This window comes from Rhipicephalus microplus, chromosome 7 (assembly GCF_043290135.1).
Source record: "Rhipicephalus microplus isolate Deutch F79 chromosome 7, USDA_Rmic, whole genome shotgun sequence".
NCBI classification, from domain to species: domain Eukaryota; kingdom Metazoa; phylum Arthropoda; class Arachnida; order Ixodida; family Ixodidae; genus Rhipicephalus; species Rhipicephalus microplus.
The window spans coordinates 106,868,992-106,890,072 of NC_134706.1; the positions used below are offsets into that span (position 1 = coordinate 106,868,992).

General features: G+C 41.7%; 1 protein-coding gene across 1 annotated transcript; it reads left to right on the top strand.

The window, feature by feature from the left end:
• Positions 1-17,030: 17,030 nt before the first annotated feature.
• LOC142767832 (uncharacterized) lies at positions 17,031-19,249 on the top strand. The gene is made up of 5 exons (XM_075870069.1): positions 17,031-17,114; positions 17,176-17,229; positions 17,294-17,586; positions 17,833-17,856; positions 18,802-19,249. The coding sequence occupies exons 1-5, from the start codon at positions 17,031-17,033 to the stop codon at positions 19,124-19,126; spliced, it is 780 nt and encodes a 259-aa protein (XP_075726184.1). The 3' UTR covers positions 19,127-19,249.
• The last annotated feature ends 1,832 nt before the right edge of the window (positions 19,250-21,081 follow it).

Consider the following 21,081-nt stretch of genomic DNA (forward strand, 5'->3'; position numbering starts at 1 on the left):
AATACCCTTGTTGAACACAAACAACATGCTCTCCGCTTCACCATCGAGGTTTACCGGCTGGTTGATTACTGCGAGGCTATAATTACACCACTTCCACGTGTATAACGTTTAAACTGTAGTGGTTACCTTCCTTATGCAGTTGTTTAAGAGGCAAGCTACTAATTTTAAAGTTCAAAACACAAGAATGTAAAAACTCCCAAGTGCAATATTTTAGGTGCAAATGGCATGAAGGTTTAATGAACGGGCACACATCTGAGCCTTCAAGCAATTAACATGGATTGTCCCTGATGTTTAGGACCTACGTGTAGCGCCGCAACGTGTAAAGAGAAAACATGATTTCTGCGTTTGCATCAGAGAGGAGAAGCTGTTTACAAAACTGCCCAACGTAAACAATGTACGTTTTAGGTATAACACGGTCATGCAATCTTACTTGTCAGTTGAATAGACTCCGTTGTTGTCCTAATGGGTCATGCCACAAAATTTAATGAAACAAGTGATAGTCTCAAGAAACGCAATGTTTAGACTCACGAATAAATGAGGCAACTAATTCAGTCCAAAAGCGAAGAAGTGTACGTGCTAGAATTGAGCGTACATATTTTTCTTAGACAGGTTTGGCTTTGGTTGTTCTCGTAGTGTTGATGGTTTGAATTTCAACAGCGAGGGCACACCTTCGACTTATATAAACGAACTTCTCTGCGAGCACGTTTCAGTCAGCTCGTGTTCAGTCATCAGCGATGCGAAGAAATAACTTAGACGGCTTCCTTGATGGAACTGATGGTGGAGTACTAATTACGTTCGGAGTTTACGTCCAGGAAATGCTCACGACGAAGTTCCCGCGAAGGTCAGCGGTTCAGTAGTGTGCCAATGGTAAACATAGGAAATTTTACCTAAATTCACTAACATAAATTTGTGGACCAGGTTTATTGTCTAAAATGTTTAATAGGGAAGAAAACTTTTTTGGAAGACCACTCTTTGACATAACAAATCTACATAATAACATCTAAGCTGACGCATAAGCAAACCACTTTGACTCATGCATAAAGTTGAACGAAGAGCGGTGTAACGGGTTCATTTGTTCACCTTCGTAAGTCCGGATGGTGACTGGGACTGTGCGGGTTGCCATGAGATGACAAAGGAGTGCTTTATTTAGGCCCACCCACGACCAGAGCAAATGTGTCCCATCCCATGATGGCCATGTGGTTTCATGCGCTGTGCAGCCTTGGGGCGGCCAGCGGATGGTCACTACAGGCGTAAGAGAAATCCCGACATGAAGTCTTCGAAGCATATCACCTTCTCAAAGCGAGAACCTACATGAAAGAACCTATTTTCGTACGTGATAAGAAAGACTTGCTTACGTGTTCATTCTTTGTAGACTACCTTAAATTTGTGGATCTGCGTGTTTGCGCTCGGTGTTCTCACTGTTCGAAGACCACTTGTGATAGCTGCTGCCTCCCCCCCCCCCCCCAAAAAAAAGGATTGACACCTTGCATTAACCTGGCACGTCTCGGTGTTCACGCCAAAATGCGCCAGATGTGCATTTTTTATGGAGTACAGGGTGGGTCAAAAGTTTCCAGGCCACGCTCCTTAATGAATACATGGAATAGATGGCTGAGGAATTTTCTACCTCCGTTGTACATCTGTGGAGAAGCTGAGGCCTATGCTTGACCCAGTCACTACTGGTCTCGTGTCAAAAATGGTTGTAATATACTGAACAATCACAAACCAGTCAAAATGGCACATGGACGAACACTGATGCATTTAGTCCCAGCACTGAAATACAAACAACAGAAGTGCTTACAAAATGTAAATATTCGCACAAGTATCTACGCGTAACTACTGTGTTATCCAGCTGAGACTGAGCTCTTGCAAAGCGTTTTCTCATTTTGTCATTGCGTCTGATCCATTTCTTTATACGTAGCGCGAATTAGGCTGCTTTAGTTCTGCTGTGATCACCATCATTTTTCATGCACAATGAACATTCGAATCTATTGAGCTGTCATGTGCGAAGTATAGCATTCATTTCCGAAAAAACAATGCAGCATAGGTTCAAAAAATAACGTCAAGCATGTTACAAAAGTAGTAACCAATGACGAACAACACGAGCAATACTTTTTCTACGTGTCACGACGCTTACGATGATTTTTATTCCTGAAATGATTGCAATAACGCATACATACTTAGCGATGTTCTGTCGGTTTTGCGTGGACCTCGAATGGCTTACAAATTTTGGTAATGTTCGCGACCGTCTATCCAAATCATGCGGTCGCTTCAAATGTCAATGCGAGGAGCATATTTTAAGAAGGTAGAAGAAGGGGCGGTATGTGTTCTTCCGCCTTTTCACATCAGAATGCAGTCTTCTCAGTTTTTTTTTACTTCTTAGTTCTTAGTTTTAGTTGGGCAGTGCGCAGCCTTAACTTGTGAATTATTGTTCATGTTACTGAAGAGCAAGATTTGGTCTAATACAGCTGTAAAATGAACAATAAGGTTTTCTCGTATTGCTAAGCTCTAAAAAAATAGCACATATAGCGTCCAGCGGGAATCGATGATATGCCAAGCACAAATTAGGAAGGTTTATATGTCACTTTAAACTTAGCACAACGTAACGAGGCGGACGTAAATTATGCCGTACAAGACTTCCACGTCGTGATTAGCAAGTTTTGTCATGTCAATTACCTTGGTCGTCTATTCACGTCACGTGATACCAAATTTGGTATATGGGGAGTTAGCGAAACGGCCACGAGCACGCTATGAGCGTGTCATTCAGTCATGTTTTACATGACATAAATATCATGATTATCATGCTTTGACATTTCATCTATCTTCGTCGTCTATTGAGTTTACGTAATACGAGATTTGGTATATGGGAAATTAGTGTAACAGCTGCGAGTGCATTATGAGCGTGGTATTTTATCATGTTCTCACATGACAGGCATGCCATTATTGTCATGTTTGCACAAGTCATATATCTTCGTCATCCATTGACATCACGTGATACCCGATTTGGTATATGTAAAGCTAGCGGAACGGCCAAACAAGCGCATTATGAGAGAGGCATGTAATCATGTTTTTACATGACACGCATTTCATGAGCGTCATGTTTGCATCAATCACATACCATCATCATGCATTCACGTCCCGTAATACCCAATTTGTTATATGTGAAGGTAGCGAAACGATCACGAGCGTACCATGAGCCTGGCGTGTAGCCACGACCTACAGACATGCATGTAATGATTTCCACGTTAGGGACAGTCATTTGTGTTCACCACGCAGTCATCTCATACCATACCAGTTTTTCATTGTCATGGAAACGAAACCACCGCAAGAGCAGCCATACCACAATATGTAAATCTTGACATTGATGACATAAAATTCACAATTTACTTGTTATGACTGGCTGCTTATGTTGGTCATGCAGTCATGTTATGCCATACCAAATTTAATATTGATACCATTATGGAAACGGCCAGGAGTGCTCAAAGTCGTAGGCAGGAAGAGAGATAGCTAGATACGCTCAAAGTCAGCGAAGTTTGTTAAGAAATGTTTCGCATTTAAAATATATGCGCGTTTTTTCTCTATAAATTAGCATCTTCTCAGTACGTAGCCGATGGCAGCAATGTCAATGTTAGAAAATAAATAGACTTGCTTTGATTTCAATGTAATTCTCAAAAAAAATTGGGAGGTAAAATAGTTATTGCTTGCATTTTCAGGCAATTGAATAAAGGTAAGTGTACTCTTCCATTTCTATCTATAGTGATTTTCCTTGAAAGTTAGTTCTATAAGGTTGACTAGTCTTCTCTGCGAAGACAGATCATGTCGGCATTCAAGCACAGACTGTTCTGGCAAGAGGCTCTCGTCAAGTCTGGCTGACGCAGCATCTAGCGGCAGTCTATGCACCCTGTAGCAATGGAGTGACAAAAAACACACTCTGTCGTTCCATCGCTGCCTTTATGATCGCAAGCAGCCTATTTTGAGTAACCTATAGCACAATCGCTCTCGTTATTTTTATTCCGCGGGTCCACTCTATTCTCGACTTTCCTCCTCATTCCAATTCCCCCTCTGTTAAGGCGAAAGAGCGAACCACGTGTTATAACTCTGGTTGACTTCTCTGTCTCTTTTTCTAATTTATTCTTTCTGTATTTTTTGCTAGCTAGATAAAAACATGTCCCAGGGTTAAAGTACCACAAGTTTATTAAGAATATTTCGACCATTAGACAGTCGCTCAAGTATCGACAAGTCTGGCTTATGTGCGCAAATCACATTTAAACAAGTAGCAAAAAATCCATAGTGAACCAGCCTACCCCAAAACTGTGTCGGCATCCAAGATGTGACTGTATGCTCACCAACGGCAAAACACATTTTTCGTTGTGTACCATTAAACAACTTGTACCTCGCTTTTGCGTGGTCTTGTGTGTCAAGATAAATTCAAACGTCTGGTGCCGTGGCATGTTTTGTATCACGCCTCTAAGCGATGAAAAACACACACTCCGTATTGTTCCTCTGAGTGCCCCATGAAAGCCTCGTAAGTTTGAAGCATATTGTTTCACAGCAACCAAAAGTAACAGGGTAAAAAAAAGTCGCCTTCAGGGAATAGTATCTTCAGAGAACACTACATAGCACCCTGGTACATTTTTGTGAGCATTTCATTTTTGTTCAAATATTTTGGGAGAGAAGCATTGCGAAGTGTGCTGCACAGTACCTCTCCATTGCACTTAGCCTTTTAAGAAAGCTGGAGCAAATGGATGCTTCCTCAAACTTTCACATCTTCCAGTGTTCATAGTTGAAAGTTCTGACTATGCTGATGTTTAAAGAAGGCAAGCTGTGCCATAAAAGCGACTGACTGTTAAGTAAAGCAAAAAAGAAGAGAAAAAGCACTCTCAAAATGACGTTTGCTGAAGCTGCTTAAAGAAAAATTAAGTATCGCAGCGTGCAAACGCAGGCCGAGCGGAACGAGCTGGAAATTTTGCTCCCACTCCCGAAATTCACTCAGCGTCTCGAGTTGCGCGTGCCGTCAGTAGTTCGGGATTGCTGTAAGAACACGTATTTTGTATTTTAGATATTGGGATGTGCCAGCGTTCTTGCAGTATATATTTTACAAAAATTGTGGTTCCTTCGTAATAGTGGCACGGAGCCTGACGCGATTGCGAAGCTGGTCAGCTTGCCTTGTTTTTTTTTATTTCCTCCTCTCTTTCTTTCTAATTCTCTTTGTGTCAGCCGGGCACCGTTTAATGACGCCAACACGCATGTCAGGAGAGTAGTGGATGCCTGGGTTTCTTGTCGTGAGTCTTTTATACCAAACGATGATATTGAGGAGAGGATTAGTAGATAGTAAAGCAACGCACGTGCAATTCAAACAAAATACTTCGCTTGCGCTGTTCGGCCTTATACGATACACTGTTTCCCACTTTTTGACGTGTTTTTATTGTTTCTTTCCCGTTCTTTGTGCGCCTTCTTTAAGCTTCATCAGTATTGTCGCCAAAAGTACTGAAGCGACCTATTTATTTTATTACACTTTTCAACCTCTCTTGTACTCTTGTGATTTTAGCTGATTTGGGATAGTCTAGTGAAAATGGCTTTGCTGTAACTTGAAAGCATTCATTTTATGCGTTTGACGATTGCCCGTTCATACTAATTGTTAGATGTGTGCTACGGGAAAAAATGTCCAGAAATCTCTAATCAGGCTTTATTCACTATTATTGCGTTTATTTTAAACAAGTGCCATAAGTTTCTCTCTTGGCACTTTATAACTAGTTTCTACATATGTGTGATTAGGCATAGTAATCTACAGTGCTAGAACTGCAGAAATGTACTTTTTAATAAATGATGTGCTCTTGCCATAGAAGTTTTGCAGATTTCTGATCAGATACTATATAGTGATTGGCAAAGTGCGTTTGAATGTCTGTTTTACATTTGATTTTATCTTTTCAGTTGTAGGGTACGAATATGTGAAAAATTTGTGTTTGTCGTCTTTGTAGTTCAGGTGCTTTTTGTGATCGTAATTATTTATCTTGTGCTTTATGAATCCTGTGGTGAATAATCATGCTCACTCCCGGACAATGAAAACATTACTTATTCTTTGTCTGTAATTAAACCTCCATAATAATTAATCTGTAAGACTTCAGTCTGTGAGCTGTCGTAGTGCATAAACAGAAACTCTGAAAGGTTCGTGGTGTTTGGGCTGTAAATAGGTTTTTGTTCGCGTCTACTTTTTTTTTAATATGCAGCCTGAAGCCTTGCAAAAGTGCTTTCTCAGGGGAAATTATTCAAGTTACAGCGCTTACTCGCATTTAATACGAAAAATACTCCCACGAGAACTGAGCTAAAGCGCCCTAACTTCCACCTATTTACCCCGAAATAAAATTTTAAAAAGACAAAAACGCATGGTCACGTGATAAAAATACTCCCACTCCGCCTTTTGAAAATGCCTAGAAGTGTGTAAAACATTAGTTTGATTACATCAAAAATACTCCCTAGTAGGAACCATAACACTTCGGGTTCTTTTTCACTGAGCCATGAAGGTGCTAAAGTTTTTGCCCAAACTATGCCCTTTGTTTCCCCAACACACGGGCGTTTTTCTTTACTCCCATATTGAAGGCGTAAAAACATATACAGATGGAAGTGATCTCGAGGACAATCATAAAACTCCCACCTGGGGGTTTTTCTGTTTAGAGTCCATTGACGAAATTGTCTGTGCCCATTTAAATTACCAGCTGTTGTTATAAATTACTATTTTGGTCCCAAAGATAGTTCATGCTCTAAAGCCGGCTCACTGCTTGCTTCACATCGCATGTTAAGCACAGTGAGCAATCAACCTCACTAAAAAACCTGGAACGCATGATTAAGAAAAAGAATAAAATTTGCCCATAAAAGAGCGGAATGATAAGAAACAGGAATACTGACCAGTTCTCTATGCGAGTCTCATAATTCCACAAGTGTTCAAAATACTCCTATAGAAAAGTATAGCAGTCGTATCTGAACTAGAAGCAAAAAATACAGCCTCCGTAAAAAATGCAGTGAAAGTATTGGCATAGTACGGATTGTTTTAGTTGAACAGATTGTAGAGGATCGGGGTGCGTTATCGGAAGGCTACAGCTATGGGCTCTGCGGGCGGCAAATTGTCTTTTTTTGGGCACGTTCATGTATTGCCATTCATACCAGAGTGAGTAAAACTAGCGTCCCCACGCTAGATTTCTCTTGATTGACGATTATTTCCCTTCACTGTTGTGGCTAAAAAAGAGGGTGGGTCTTTAAATTCCCCTTCTTTCATTCATTCATAGTGAGGTCGCCTTCTGACCGACTTGCCTTCGGTTGGTATACGATGGACATTGGCTGACTGATGTGAACAGCATCACGTTCTACCTAAAGGCAGTAAGCAAATGAAAAGTGATCCACTCTAGCCATCATTGCTACGAGTGGCACTGACTCTGACATGGAAATATACATGCATAGATATACCTGATAAAGTGTACGGAAGGATGACCACCACGGTAACGCAACTGTTGTTGTTGTTGTTGTTGTTGTAGTTTTCCTGTGCAAATGGCTCGTACCCAAAGAAGGGGATTGGCCGATTATAAGGTGAATTTGCCCTAAACTTTCAGCATTGCGTCATTCCTACAAATTTTTTGTAACTTAATTTTGATTTAAAATACCGATATCAAGTTTGCAGAAAAAAAAGAAAGAAAAATAGTGAGACAGCAATTTAGCAAGAAAATCGTTTAGTCGCAGTGATGTATTCTTGAACGGCGAATAAAACATCCCTGTGGCTGAAACCCAGTGTAGAGGCTCCAAATGAAAGAAGATCAGGTTGTGATAGTTGGAAGCCCAGTCTGGTAGAGCATCGGACGCGGTCATGATGATGTCTCAAGCTTTCTTTTTTTTTCCACCGCACAAAAATTTGGGACATGATCAGGTAGTCGGGATCTGCTAAAGAAAAAGAAGCCATTGCTACGAGTTGGGTACAAATATAAATAAAGAAGTCTGCGTTTTTGCAAATCGTACTTCCGAGTGCTGCAGAAGGATGCAGGCTTGATCCCAGTAGCTACGAGTTGCTTTTTTTTCGCGTTTAGTTTTCTGTTAAATCTTAACGAAAGCAAATAACGTATCCTACCATATCTTTGACATGCTTTCCTGTTGGTGTTTTAATGTTGTAATTAACTGGGCCAGCAGAGTTCACTCACATAAGGAGCAAGAACAAGACAGTGAGTAGGATTTGTGCAAACAATCTGACAGGCGCAACATGCCGGCATTGCTTAAATCAAAGAGCAGGGTGAGCGGAATCAGTAATAAGAATAATCGTTGGGTTTTCATGTCGCAACTTTCTCTTGTCATTATGAGAGACGCTGTAGTGGAGGGCTCGTTAAATTGCGACCACCTGAGGTCTTTTAAGCTGCACATGTATCTAAGCTCACGGGCTTCCAGCATTTTCGACTCCATCAAAAATGCGGCTGCCACGGTGAGTATTCAAACTCGCGACCTGCGGGTCCGTAGTCGCGTGTTTTACGCACCAGATCTCCGTGGGGGGTATAGTGTAACGTCATCTAGTGACTTGTAATTACGGTTATCACGTTGATGGCAGCCCCGCGAATATTGTTCGACAGTGCTATTTAAGAATAATTGTTTTGGTCTTGCAGTAGGTGTAGATGTGCTGTTGAGTAGTAGTCGTCATCACTGTGCCCTGTAACTATTTTTCATTTTCTCTATGGTTGTGACATGCTCAATAAAATGTTGCACTATGAAACACGAGAACTTGACATCAGTTTCTGTCTTTGTTATCACAATTTGTTGCAGCAGGAACACATCAAAACCATTCTGTATAGACCTACCTTCGCGTCAGGGAAGTGCCACCAGTATAAACCGATAAGTAATACTCCTCTACTGAGTTTCCCGCAACCGTTTTTTTAAAGTGCCAGCATAAATTGCTTTCGTTGACCTACGTAAAATGTATTCCGATGTACAGCCAATAAGGTGCGTACCTGTAATACGAAAGTGAAACGTTCTTGCCATTTTTTACGCTCAACCTTGTCAATCAGAATAGTGTATGCAAGCAGCGGCTTCAGGTCACCCTCATTCATATTGACATGCAAGATCAAGGCCATAACCCGAGATCATCGTGCCTTGTGAGAGCTGGTCAATCAAAAGATATCAAAAGTCAAAGCAGTTCTCGGAACGCAACCAAAGCCGCGTGTTGCTGACATCAGTGTGAGTGATGACTGCACCTCCGTAATCTGACTAGAACGTCCCTTCATAGCAGTCGATGCTGCCACACCCAGAAATATCTAAAGCCATCTTGGCTGAGCCGCAGTGTACAGCCTGCGCAATTCACCTTTTTCCACGGCGTCCCCTTGGTCGTCCTCTTGTGTACGCACACTCGATGCATCTGCAGAAATGACGCATGCATTCGTTGGCCTGTTGTATAAACAGCTTCATTAATAGGTCATACCTCTAAAGTTTATGCTATTTAGTGGCTTCCTATGACTTCTAACGACACTGCACACATTGAACTGAAATGCTTTTTTTACTACTAGCAGTACTGTGAACGCACTATTTTGCAGATACGAAGAAAATGTGGTCATGTCTAGTGACAGCAGCTCACGAACAGCTAAACGACATTCGAATCCACTTACATAAACAGTGTGAGTGTGACAGTAAAGTGAAAACAGCTAATGCACAACTTCCTCCTGACAACTTCCTCTGAAGACACAAACTGATGCACCATAAGCTCACACAAAAGTGAATGTGATTACCGCAGCCTGCATTGGTTCAGACATATATGAAAGAAGCGTGAAGTTGATACACTAAGCACGTAAAATACACAAGCGAATTTTTCTGATTCAACGCAAAAATCCAAGCAATGTAAAAAATATTTGACTCCTATTTCATAAGTAGAAAAGCGTCAATCGCTTCAATATGCAACAAAAGAAATTCCGGACAGTAGTGAGGCAGACGTGTAGCATGTGGCTGTCATACAAAATATGCCGATTCACTGTAATTGTAATATTATCAGAGAACTAGACGAGGTGTTGTGCTTCTGATTTAGTGGTCACCATAATTTACTATACTATAACACCCAGGACTGGTTTAGCCCCTAGGTCAAGTGCCATTTCTTAAGGTCCATACATACGCACTTATATTCACCTAAACGTCTTTCATAGCATGAGCAGTCTATCAGTGAAATTTGTACAAAACAAAAAATGCGCGAACATAGGCTCTACAACATTTTTTAATCACTCATAATACTTCAGCTGCGCCTTCCTCATACACATACGGGATACTGGCGAGACGCCGATGCACAGCCGGCAACGTATAGCATGTCTTTTTTGAAAAGGGCATAATTACAACGAATTGACTACAACGTTTCAAACACAATACATAAACATCTCATACGTTCACTGTCGCCTGTAGTCGACCCACCATCATATACCAGAGTATATGCCGCAGCCTGCACAACAAAGTAAATATCCAGACGCGATGAGGCTACTTTTCCCCAAGGCTTGGTTCACCACCATATAAACTCGCAATGGAGATGTGCAACTCTGTGGAACACATGAATTCTTAGTAGCAGTGAAACATCTGCAAGCATGGATCCAACTTTTCCGATCATGCTCTAGTTTAGAAACATCTCAAGTTGAAAACCAACTTCTGCGCCTGATTTGGTCTGACTTTGCCTTTAATATTAGCTACTTCACTCATATCGGAATGTTAAACAAACCTACATGCAGTGATTGAAACATCAAGGAAACAATTATGCATCTTCTGCGTGAGCGTCTCGTGCAGTGTGCCTAGAAAATAACAGTCGAGTGATTGCAACAAACTTGACAATCACAGTTTTCTGTAAAAAGAACCTTTGGACGCAGGCCTTGAGTGTATGAAAGACGTTTAAAGTACCGCTACTCTTTTTGCGAACAGTTGAAGGTTAGGAAGAAATAAAACAGTATATTCTTTTTTTTTGCATTTATATGCTCTCCGCAATCTCCTTGCTATTCTCTTTTATTTGCCTTAACCTCTTTCGTGGTGCAGAGGAGCCCAATCGTTTAGCAGCTGCCTATCTAGTATGTCCCATGTTTTTTTTTTCTGTTGTATCGTTTTATAAGAGTTGTGAAGAAAAAATTGAGCACAACTCTCAAAACCAGTCTTGTTCTATCTATCTTGTGATTTCAAAAAGAGTTATGCTTGGTTTAGTGTAATATAATATGGCTTTCGTTTCTGATGAGCATGACTTGCCGACTGTCTGATTTATGGCAGCCATGCCTCTTGCAAGAGATATCAACAGAGAACCTGATAATTTAAACCTGCTTTATACCATCAGATGAATCACATATTCAATAAAACTGAAGCTGCCTGTTGTGTTATCGCAGCTACTCCACTCGTAAAACTCAACATGGATATATCTCGCCAGTTGCGAATGCACATTTGCGTTTTATTTAAAACGCATATAAAATAAGGGCTAGAGTAAACCGAGATCTTACTGATATAACTACTTCACTATGCCGCAGAGTGTTCCATTTAGGATGACTGTAGGCCACTTTTTTTTTTCTTCATTACAACTTACATCTTCCCAGTAAGCATAGTCAATGCCATATTCGACAGACTTGAATGCGTAACAGCTGTTCATGCGCTTGCTGATTTTCTCAATTGTATATTTATTTCCTCTGCGGTTTTTTTTGTTCCTTTCAATCGTGCGCAAATGTGGCAGTGTAATGCCTTCGAGTTCGCTCGGTGATACACATCATCACTAGATCACGTGATGCTTTTTTGTGCTGTCATCAAGACTCGCTTTATAAGTAACAGTAATAGTCATTGCTCTCGCCATGTCACTCACACACAAATGCTGACTGGCATTTCTACAATCTTTTTGTTAACGAACTCACAATCCGCTGCTTCTTATTGTAGTGACGCCTTACATTTATGGGCTATTTCTTAAGGCAACGCACTTTGCGGTCACGTTTTTCCTTGCAGTGGTAATTATTGAAGTGCTTGAAGCAACAATAAGAACAGAACAACGAATCCAGCACCTGCTGTTTATTGTCAAAGGTAAGTACATACTATTAATAGGCATGCGAAAGGTACTAGCACTTTGGAAACGTTTTGAAGCTTGTATGTCATCCCTGCCATAAATATAAAAAGGCTCTACGAACTCACGTCAGAATTTAGCTTTGCATTGGGTCAAAACTTTTTGCCACTTCTTATAACCATTGAACAAAAAGACATTGGGCCTCAGAGATATCTTTCGTCATGCAGTACCTATATTTCCTTTGTAACAAGCTCTGAATAGTAAACAATGCGCCACCCCAGATTGTTCTCAATAAACACAGTCCAGCAGTCGCTGCGCTTCTGAAAATCATTCCACAATATCAATTTTATGAGCACAGCAAAATCAAAGTTACATTCACACCAAAGCCAGCCTGACTCGGTGGAGCCACCGCGTTTAAGCAGACGACGTGGCGAAGGCCTTACCTACTGGTGTCACTTGCGCGTCAGTTTAGCAAGCGCCCTTGAGAGGCACCCTGAGGAGCTCTGGCCGCACGGCTCGGTGTTCAAGGTGGAAGTGGACGCATCTGTACAACTGCATCCCGACGAATAATGCCTCGGAGTGAGAAATAAACAAACCTTTGTAGCTTACAACTCCATGGAAAGCCTACTTGGGCCCAGAGCCACAGGAAATGATGCTCGCCGTTTACATGGCGATGTATACACGTCGTGTTATGGAGTTATCTAAGCCCTATAGCCGATCGAGAATCCAAATCCTAGTGAGCAGAAGCAGCCATATTTTCCTCGACCCCAACTGCAATGAAACGTGACTTATGCATCCTGTGCGACTATGCTACGCAGGTTTGGAATGGGCACCACCATAGGACCATTGTGAAGCAGGTGTTTTAGCCTTCATGTTCCTGCTGTATATATCTGCACCGATTTCACGCTCGCTTGTTTTTTTACCATTGATGCACACGACCTAGCTCGCACGAAACAGGCGGAGTTAAGACGCCGCTGATGCTATCGCACTTTTCTGGACAATAGGTGACCTTCAGACAGATATTTGAAGTTTTCCTCATATCAAGAAAAATGTTGAGGAGTGTTCGGACATGAACAAAAGGCGCCTCTTTCACATCGCCCTGCATCGAAGGCTTATGTCTTCGCTACTTGTGAACCAATGGATGCTTAGAGGTTGTGAACATTTGTCAATTGTATAAGAGTGCGTCGTACGAGCGATGTAAAATAAACGTTAAAACCAGAACTCTTGCTTTGAAGACTTTGTCGAAATGTTTTACAGGGATAAACGAACAGTTCCTTGTGGCACAAATAGTGATGGGAACTCGAACAGTTCATGTGTCTAGATCATTGCGACTTCGCAAATGTCTCTTACCAGTCAAGCGTTTCTACGACTTGTGCGTGGTCTGTGCGATGAGCATCACTAAAGCTCCACGGAAGCTAGTCATGGAGGCCGCAATCCAAGATGATGAAGAGTGCTGCAAGATATATGAGATCATTGTGCTGATGCCACGAACAAAGAAAGCTTGAGGGAACATCCGAACAACACCTTGGTCGGCTGTCAATGTGCCCCTAGGGGCATGATTAAGCCAGTTCCCAAAGAAGATGCTGCATATACTTTTTACTGCATAGCTGTTACGCTTGAAGTTCTCCGTGTGTCGTAGGTAGCAAATTACCGCCATCAGAATCCGGCGTACGCTCTACTTGTCTTCGTCCACTTTTAGGGAGGAAGCTTCTTAAGGTATGGGTCGTGCGTCTCCTGTATGTAGTATCCACCTCTAAATTTAGCCGTTGGAATGTCCCCTCCATAGTCGTACTTGTATATGAGGAATATAGGTTGAAACGATGCGAGATTGCGGTACTTAAAGTGTTCAATTAATAGACGGACGGATGGTCACACATACAGACAGACGGACATGCGGACATAGGTACATACATACATACATACATACATACATACATACATACATACATACATTACATACATACATACATGCATACATACATGCATACATACATACATACTTACAGTCGGATGAACGGATAAATGACGTATGCACGGATGGACGCAGCGAGCGGATAATTTCCGGTTTTCCCAAAAAACCCTTGAAAGCTTCACCCCACTAATCGTCATTCACTCCGTGGATCTTTTCACTCCACGGTTAAAACACGCGGGTCGACTTGTCCACCGCAGGACGCAGCGAATATAATGCGCCAGAGAAGGAGTCATCATCATTATCATCATCATCATCATCATCATCAGCCTGACTACGCCCACTGCAAGACAAAGGCCTCTCCCATGTTCCGCCAGTTAACCCGGTCCTGTGCTTGCTGCTGCCAATTTATACCCGCAAACTTTTTAATCTCATCTGCCCACCTAACCTTCTGTCTCCCCCTAACCCGCTTCCATTCTCTGGGAATCCAGTTAGTTCCCCTAATGACCAGCGGTTATCCTGTCTACGCGCTACAGCCCGGCCCATGTCCATTTCCTCTTCTTTATTTCAACTATGATATCCTTAAGCCCCGTTTGTCCTGTAATCCACTCTGCTCTCTTCTTGTATAAGAACTAGCAGTAACCCAGATGACACCCCACCAGTCATAAAAGCTTTGGAGAGCATGCAAAGAGGCAAAGCTGCTGGTGAGGATCAGGTAACATCAGATCTGCTGAAAGATGGAGGACAGATTGTGTTAGAAAAAGTAGCCACCCTGTTTACGAGGTGTCTCCTGACGGGAAGAGTACCAGAGTCTTGGAAGAACGCTAACATCATCTTAATACATAAGAAAGGAGATGACAAGGACTTGAAGAATTACAGGTCGATCAGCTTGCTCTCTGTAGTATACAAGCTATTCACAAAGGTAATTGCTAACAGAGTAAAGAAAACATTAGAATTCAATCAACCAAAGGAACAAGCAGGATTTCGAACAGGCTACTCAATAATTGACCACATTCATACTATCAATCAAGTAATAGAGAAATGCTCAGAGTATAACCAACCACTATACATAGCCTTCATAAATTACGAGAAGGCGTTTTATTCAGTAGAAAAAAAGAGAAGGGGTAGTGAGCGAGAAAATATTGCAATAGAGAGTGAGAGTGAAAGAAAAAAAATAAATAAAAATGAGTAACAAACTGCTTGGGGCTAAATTTTTTTTCATGTTATAACCCGCGTACTCAATAATTGAAGGTGAGCGTACTAACCAGCGGACTGTAGAGGCACACTGGCAAAGGTGGGCATAACCTTGTGTAGAGTAGTATATCAAAAACATTGCAAAAAAAACTAGGGTCTCTAGTTGTTCATTTTTCATCAAAAGGAGAGTATTACATGTATCTGAGGCGCAATAATGAGACGTCTATATTTGGCTATGTGTTTCTTTATACTGCGAAATGCAAATGTACGTAAATATAAAGGGCGTGCTTTTCTTTACGCACCACGACACTATGCACAAAAAAGGCGAGTGTTTCCTAATACGCTTTGCTCAGATACTACGCTTTGCTCAGAGAGGCTACTGCCAGATGGTCCTCATGTCTCACGCAGCACTACCAGGAACCAATTTACAGATCTTTTAGCGCAGAACATCAAATGAAACTTATTAAATCTCTCCAGACAGAAGACTGTGGCCTGTCGACGACATTTGCAGTAAAACAAGCAGACACGCGGTCAATTTTTTGTTCCGTGTTGTTTGAAAGTTGTGAGAAAAAAAAAGACCTGGTGAAAAAGTGTGGTCATTAATAAGTTTTTTTTTTCCCTTAAAGTGATGTCCTGCACAAAAGTATGCGAAAATCAATCCCATGCTGCAGCGTTCAAGAGTGAGCTTGCTCCAGAGACGTATTTGAAAGCAAACGACCAGGCTTACTCGAGAAGCATACTTCAGGTGAGTGTTAACCTACACATGCACGTCGAGAGGCAGAGAAGCGTCGGAAGCGAGTGTAAATAGGCGACGTGGGCGAGGTTGGACTTGGTGTTCTTGGTAGTATGCATACTGTGTCCAGAGTATTTTCTCCCAGGTACCTTGCTTGTAGGATGATGGTGTTGAATAGCCTGATTAATTCGAATAGCTCAATAATTCTACCGGTGGCAGGGGGTGAATTTAGAGACCACCGTTTTCTCAGAAAATTATCTATCACTTTATTTTCATGCTGTCACCCTTTTCAGAAAAAGTGCTCGTAGTGAAAGCCTGTCATATGCATCTTGCACTGAGAGCACAAGAGTATTGGTGTAAAATGTTTCTAAATGGATGTAAGGGCATTTAACCGCTCATTTTTTGCAGCCAATAACCAAACATTATCATCACATTGATGCCATAAAGAAGTGCAAGTTTCCCAAGTTGACACATTGAATAAAATGCGGGAACAATTCACGCGTCAATCCACTTTCTAAAATGCAGCACCATCGAAGCTGCACAAAACGTAGCATATATGTAAGCAAACAATTTGGTTCCAAGGTATAGAGAGAAAATGTTCTTGAAATCTATTGAAATAAACAGCAGGTCTGTTTTCTACCAAGCGCTCCCGTGCTTATTCAAATTTCTAAAACCAGTGCAGGTACACTCTGAAATCAATGCAATGGGCTGGAAAAATAAAAGGAATGTTTTGAAAGCTTACAGACAAAACTGAAATGCTCATTGCTATCGCGAAGAAGGGATTGTCATTAGCATGCAACGGGTCTGTCTTGTGATGATCAACATGTCCTATTGACCAACGGAAGGCAGACCCGGTGACTGTTCACGACACGTAGTGTCGCAGATCCCCTTTTGATTGGTGGTACATGTCTGGTCTGGAAGATTTCTATAAAAGAACCACAATCCCTAAGTAGAATATGAACAGCAGCAACATTATGGGTTGTTGAAATTCTCTGTGTTATAGATAAGAATAATATAACGTGCACGCTCCTTTAGATTTCAAATACTTTTACTCGACTCTTCTTATATACAAGATATCAGAGATGCACCCCAAAGACTTATTTTGCAGTTGGCGTTGTCATAAAGTTAAGCGAAAATTTCAACCGCTTATGTCAAATCGTGCTTTTTACGTGGTTCCCTGTGATATGGAAGAGAAACATTCTGGAGCGCACCTGCCCTTTTTCGAACGCGATCATGTAGGATATGGATACGTGCCTTTGCAGGCGAAGGTGAGTGCAAGACGTGCGGTGTTTAGGCACTTTCTACTGAAACATTTCTCCCCTGTTCTAGTCTTACGACCCGGGGCAGTCTGACCATTCCTTACAGCTAACAGTGATCAGGCAGGTACGTGCCACGGCGATGCAACAACGTTTACACTTCGATATATTAGAGTTCAATCCTGCTGCAGGTATTCAACATGGCTTTTTCCACTCCGAGCAATGAGAGCCAGCAATTCCTGGACATCGGCTGTGGCACGGGAGACTTCACCCTGGAATGCATTTTGCCCACATGCCAGCCATGTAGGAGGCAGGCTATGCACTGCATACCACGCTTTTTACCAAATGCCACAGCACACCCGCTTCATGTTATCTTTTCTTATGAGTGTTTTGCCATATCAGGAAGTACTTTAGGAACGTGTGTGGTTCACCATGCTAGTACTATATATTTGAACACCGTTAAGCGTAAAACATTCGCACAATAGCACAAAATTACGCAGATCGGTGTTGATTCTACCTTACTATCTATCGGGGAAAATATACATGTCATATAAAAAGAAAAACAGATGGAGGATGACGCACACAGTAGTTTTTTGAATAAATACATTCATTTATCAGTAAACTCTATCAACAGCTCCTTCAAGAGAGCCATCTTCTCGGTCAACAAAGATCGTTAGAGTGTTGCGTTGCATTTAGGTTGTCTCGACAACCTGTCACCTGCGTTTATCAGTGTCATCAAGAGCTACCGGGAAGTGTAGCAATACTTTCCGATGACACTGCGGCAATCAATAGACTAACTTTCATTAATACTACTTTCCTACTTGTTACCATGTTCACGAAGTGTACGGTTAAGATCGTTCTTCTCATTCGAGAGACTAGCAATGATAACAAAATTGTTTTTTTTACAAAAAAATTTGGTAAGCTTCCATACCTCTTTTCACAATGGCAACGTAGCCTCTCTTCTTTCCATTCACTACTTGTTTCTTTCGCATTCTTTGTCAGATCGTCCCAATGAGTTTGATGTAGGCTCATGCAGACTTATTGCAAGGCGCTGCACCCATGCACAGTAGCCCCGACCTAACGGGCACTGCATTTTCATCAATGTTTTGAGTATACACATTTGCAAGAAATAACTAGTAGAGAGTGCACACTGTTCAAATGCATTTAAATTGCAATATGACGCAATGCATAATTTTGGTCCTTTAATTCACCAGTCGTCTAGAATATGCAAAAGCCGGAAGAAGAGAAAACGAAACACTAATACAGTATCATGTATATGAGCATGTACAACCACAGTTTGACAGGAGACAGTGAGCTGCTGTCACACACGAATGCTTCTTTAAATAGCGGTTCATTAATGCACAGAATGTTTCCAAGCACACGGCAAAGGTTACATTACAATTTCACGTGCTTAAAAAAACAAAGAACATAACAAACTAATTATCAACGTTCACACTATGACCCACCTCCTATAGTTTTACAAAATTACACACTTTCTCTAAAGACTCAAATCAATGAAACGATGTGTTACTGCAGATATTTCTAGACGAACGAAAATCCTCTGCCTTCATTTAGGTAAGTTTTAGTGCTACACATGTGCTACTGATAAGTTACGTCATCCTTATTATTCTAGCACCGTAACTATATTCCCACTGTGCTGAAGCACGGTTGGAGTTTAATAGGGTTGTTATTTCTGCAGGATTGTGGCAATCGATTACTCGGAAAGCATGCTCAAGCACGCCAGGGAGAATCATTCAAGCGAAAAAATTTTATACGAATACCTGGATATTAACAACGACGTTTTGGGCTTCTTGAAAAAGTACGGTACATTCCAGTGGGTGTACTCCTTCAAGACTCTGCAGTGGTCACAAGACCTGCGCTGTGCTTTGAGCAATATCGCTGATCTGCTCTTGCCTGGTGGCGAGTGTCTCCTGTACTTCTACGCTAGGAACTTCTTAAAGGAATCCTTCAAGCACTTGAGCCGTATGAAGCGTTGGTCCAAATATGCCGACGTAAGTGCTTGATGCATGATTGTTGCAACATTACCGACTTATGTTTGTCACTGCAAACCAGCACCGTGCACTGGAAACAGGGCGCTATCTAGCTCTCGTTGTCAAGACTAATTCGTCGACATCGGTTGACACGATTAGTACAAGGATAATGTTCGTGATATTAGAACAGACAAGAAAAGGCACTATGTGATTGATCGTCGCATGAAGTACATGAGCTATTACAAATTTCCACACAATAAACACTTTTCCGTCTCGATAGTAAATACATTAACATAAAAATGTTATAACGTCTTCCCACTTTTCCAAGTTTCCCTCTCTACGCCAAGCCTAATGGCGCTGCTGTCGCACGAAAAAGTTGAGCCGCGTGGTGCCTATAGCTTTTAATGCAACGGACAGTGGCGCCACAACTTTCATTGTAACTGGGAATATCTACAGCGCGTCTTCTTTTGTCATAACACTACCACCTCCACTTGCAAGCACGCGCAAGTCTCGAGGTTTTCGCCTGTAAGGCGTCACAAGTAACCATTGTTCACTGGCAGTGCTCCGGCACAAAGGAATAGCGCATTGGCGCAAGAGTCTTTGCGCCACAGCTGTAAAATCTAGCGTAAAGCGGCCTTCGCCTACAGCGTCTGGCTTCATTAACACACAGATCGGCCGCGCGAGCTTCACGCCTAAATTCGAGCTGTCATTCACTGCCCAAATGCGATAGACTTCTATACCATACCATGCGTGAGTGAGATTGCGCGAAATGGTGAGTGGGGTGTGGAGCCGGCTGTGTGTGCTTGCGTAATGAAGATTGCAGGACGCAGCGGGGCAATACAGCACGGAAAAATATTCCCTATGACTGGCAGAGATAGCATGAAGGTATTTGCACGTGAAGAGCATTTGGCCTCAAGCCAGACTGAGCGAGAGGTATGATTGTAGCTGTGATACCACATGAGGTACCACCTGTTAACACAAAAGCACTACCCCACAAAGTGTAATACCGATAGAAAATCAGATTTTTTGACCCATTTATACATATAATTATGAGGCGGAACATAATTTTGAACAAGGATACGAATTGATATAGTGGGTTATAGGGCGGCGACCATAACGGAAAGCACGAACCTATTTTTAAGGAAAGAGCGTTTAAAAGATTGTTTGGCGAAAATTCTGCTGTCAGTTTCCATATTGATGTCATATTGATGGCATCATAACTTGAGTGGAAATAGTCATCAACTTGTAGGTAACCAAATCATAGAAAGCAGCGAATAAAATAAACAATAAAAGTTTTCAGCTTGAGGTGCAATTTAATTGAGGCCATCACAGTAGCAAGGTGTGCAAACTGACAGCTATGCTATTGCTTGAACCTGCTTCGGCAGTAAAACACAATTATTTTATTGTACTGAAACTAGTCATCCTAAAACATCCTATATTGAGTGGCTGAAGCATAAAATCACGTCCAATGTCAACTATTTTGAATCGGAAATCGAATGGTTGTCTCAAAGGCCTGCCTATCGGAAAGCGTTCAGACGTATTCATTCATCTTTAGCTTCAAAAGCATTAACACAGTTAGCAGCTGCGTAGGTTTGCTGGCTGCCTAACGGGCAGGTAGTGTGCACTTCCATGGTTCACGGTGGGAATAATTATGCCATTATAGACAATTAACAGCGGTACTTATTATTCGCGTTCCGGGTTAGTTTGAAGCGGTAATTGTTACGCGTGAAGTCACTTGTATTCTTACGTCAAGGTTGCGGCATGCTTTTTGAACAGAAGATGGACTAGCAATTCACAAGGCAGTGTACACTGGGCTAGATTACGATATCGGTTCCTTTCTATTCTCTAAGGCAAACCTGACGTGTACTCAGTTTTTCTCGATGACGTATGAGGGCCTATTTGTTGAACTGGCGGCTCAATAGTTTTTGGTTGTTATGATCATGACAATTTTTGTAAGGTCACTTCGGATAAACTGGCTTTTTTTACAT

Coding starts and splice junctions, on each gene's coding strand:
- LOC142767832 (XM_075870069.1), top strand. CDS start 17,031: ATGGAAGAGAAACATTCTGGAGCGCACCTGCCCTTTTTCGAACGCGAT. Junction 17,230..17,293: donor AGCTAACAGTGATCAGGCAG/GTACGTGCCACG, acceptor ATCCTGCTGCAG/GTATTCAACATGGCTTTTTC. Junction 17,857..18,801: donor ATCAAGAGCTACCGGGAAGT/GTAGCAATACTT, acceptor TTATTTCTGCAG/GATTGTGGCAATCGATTACT.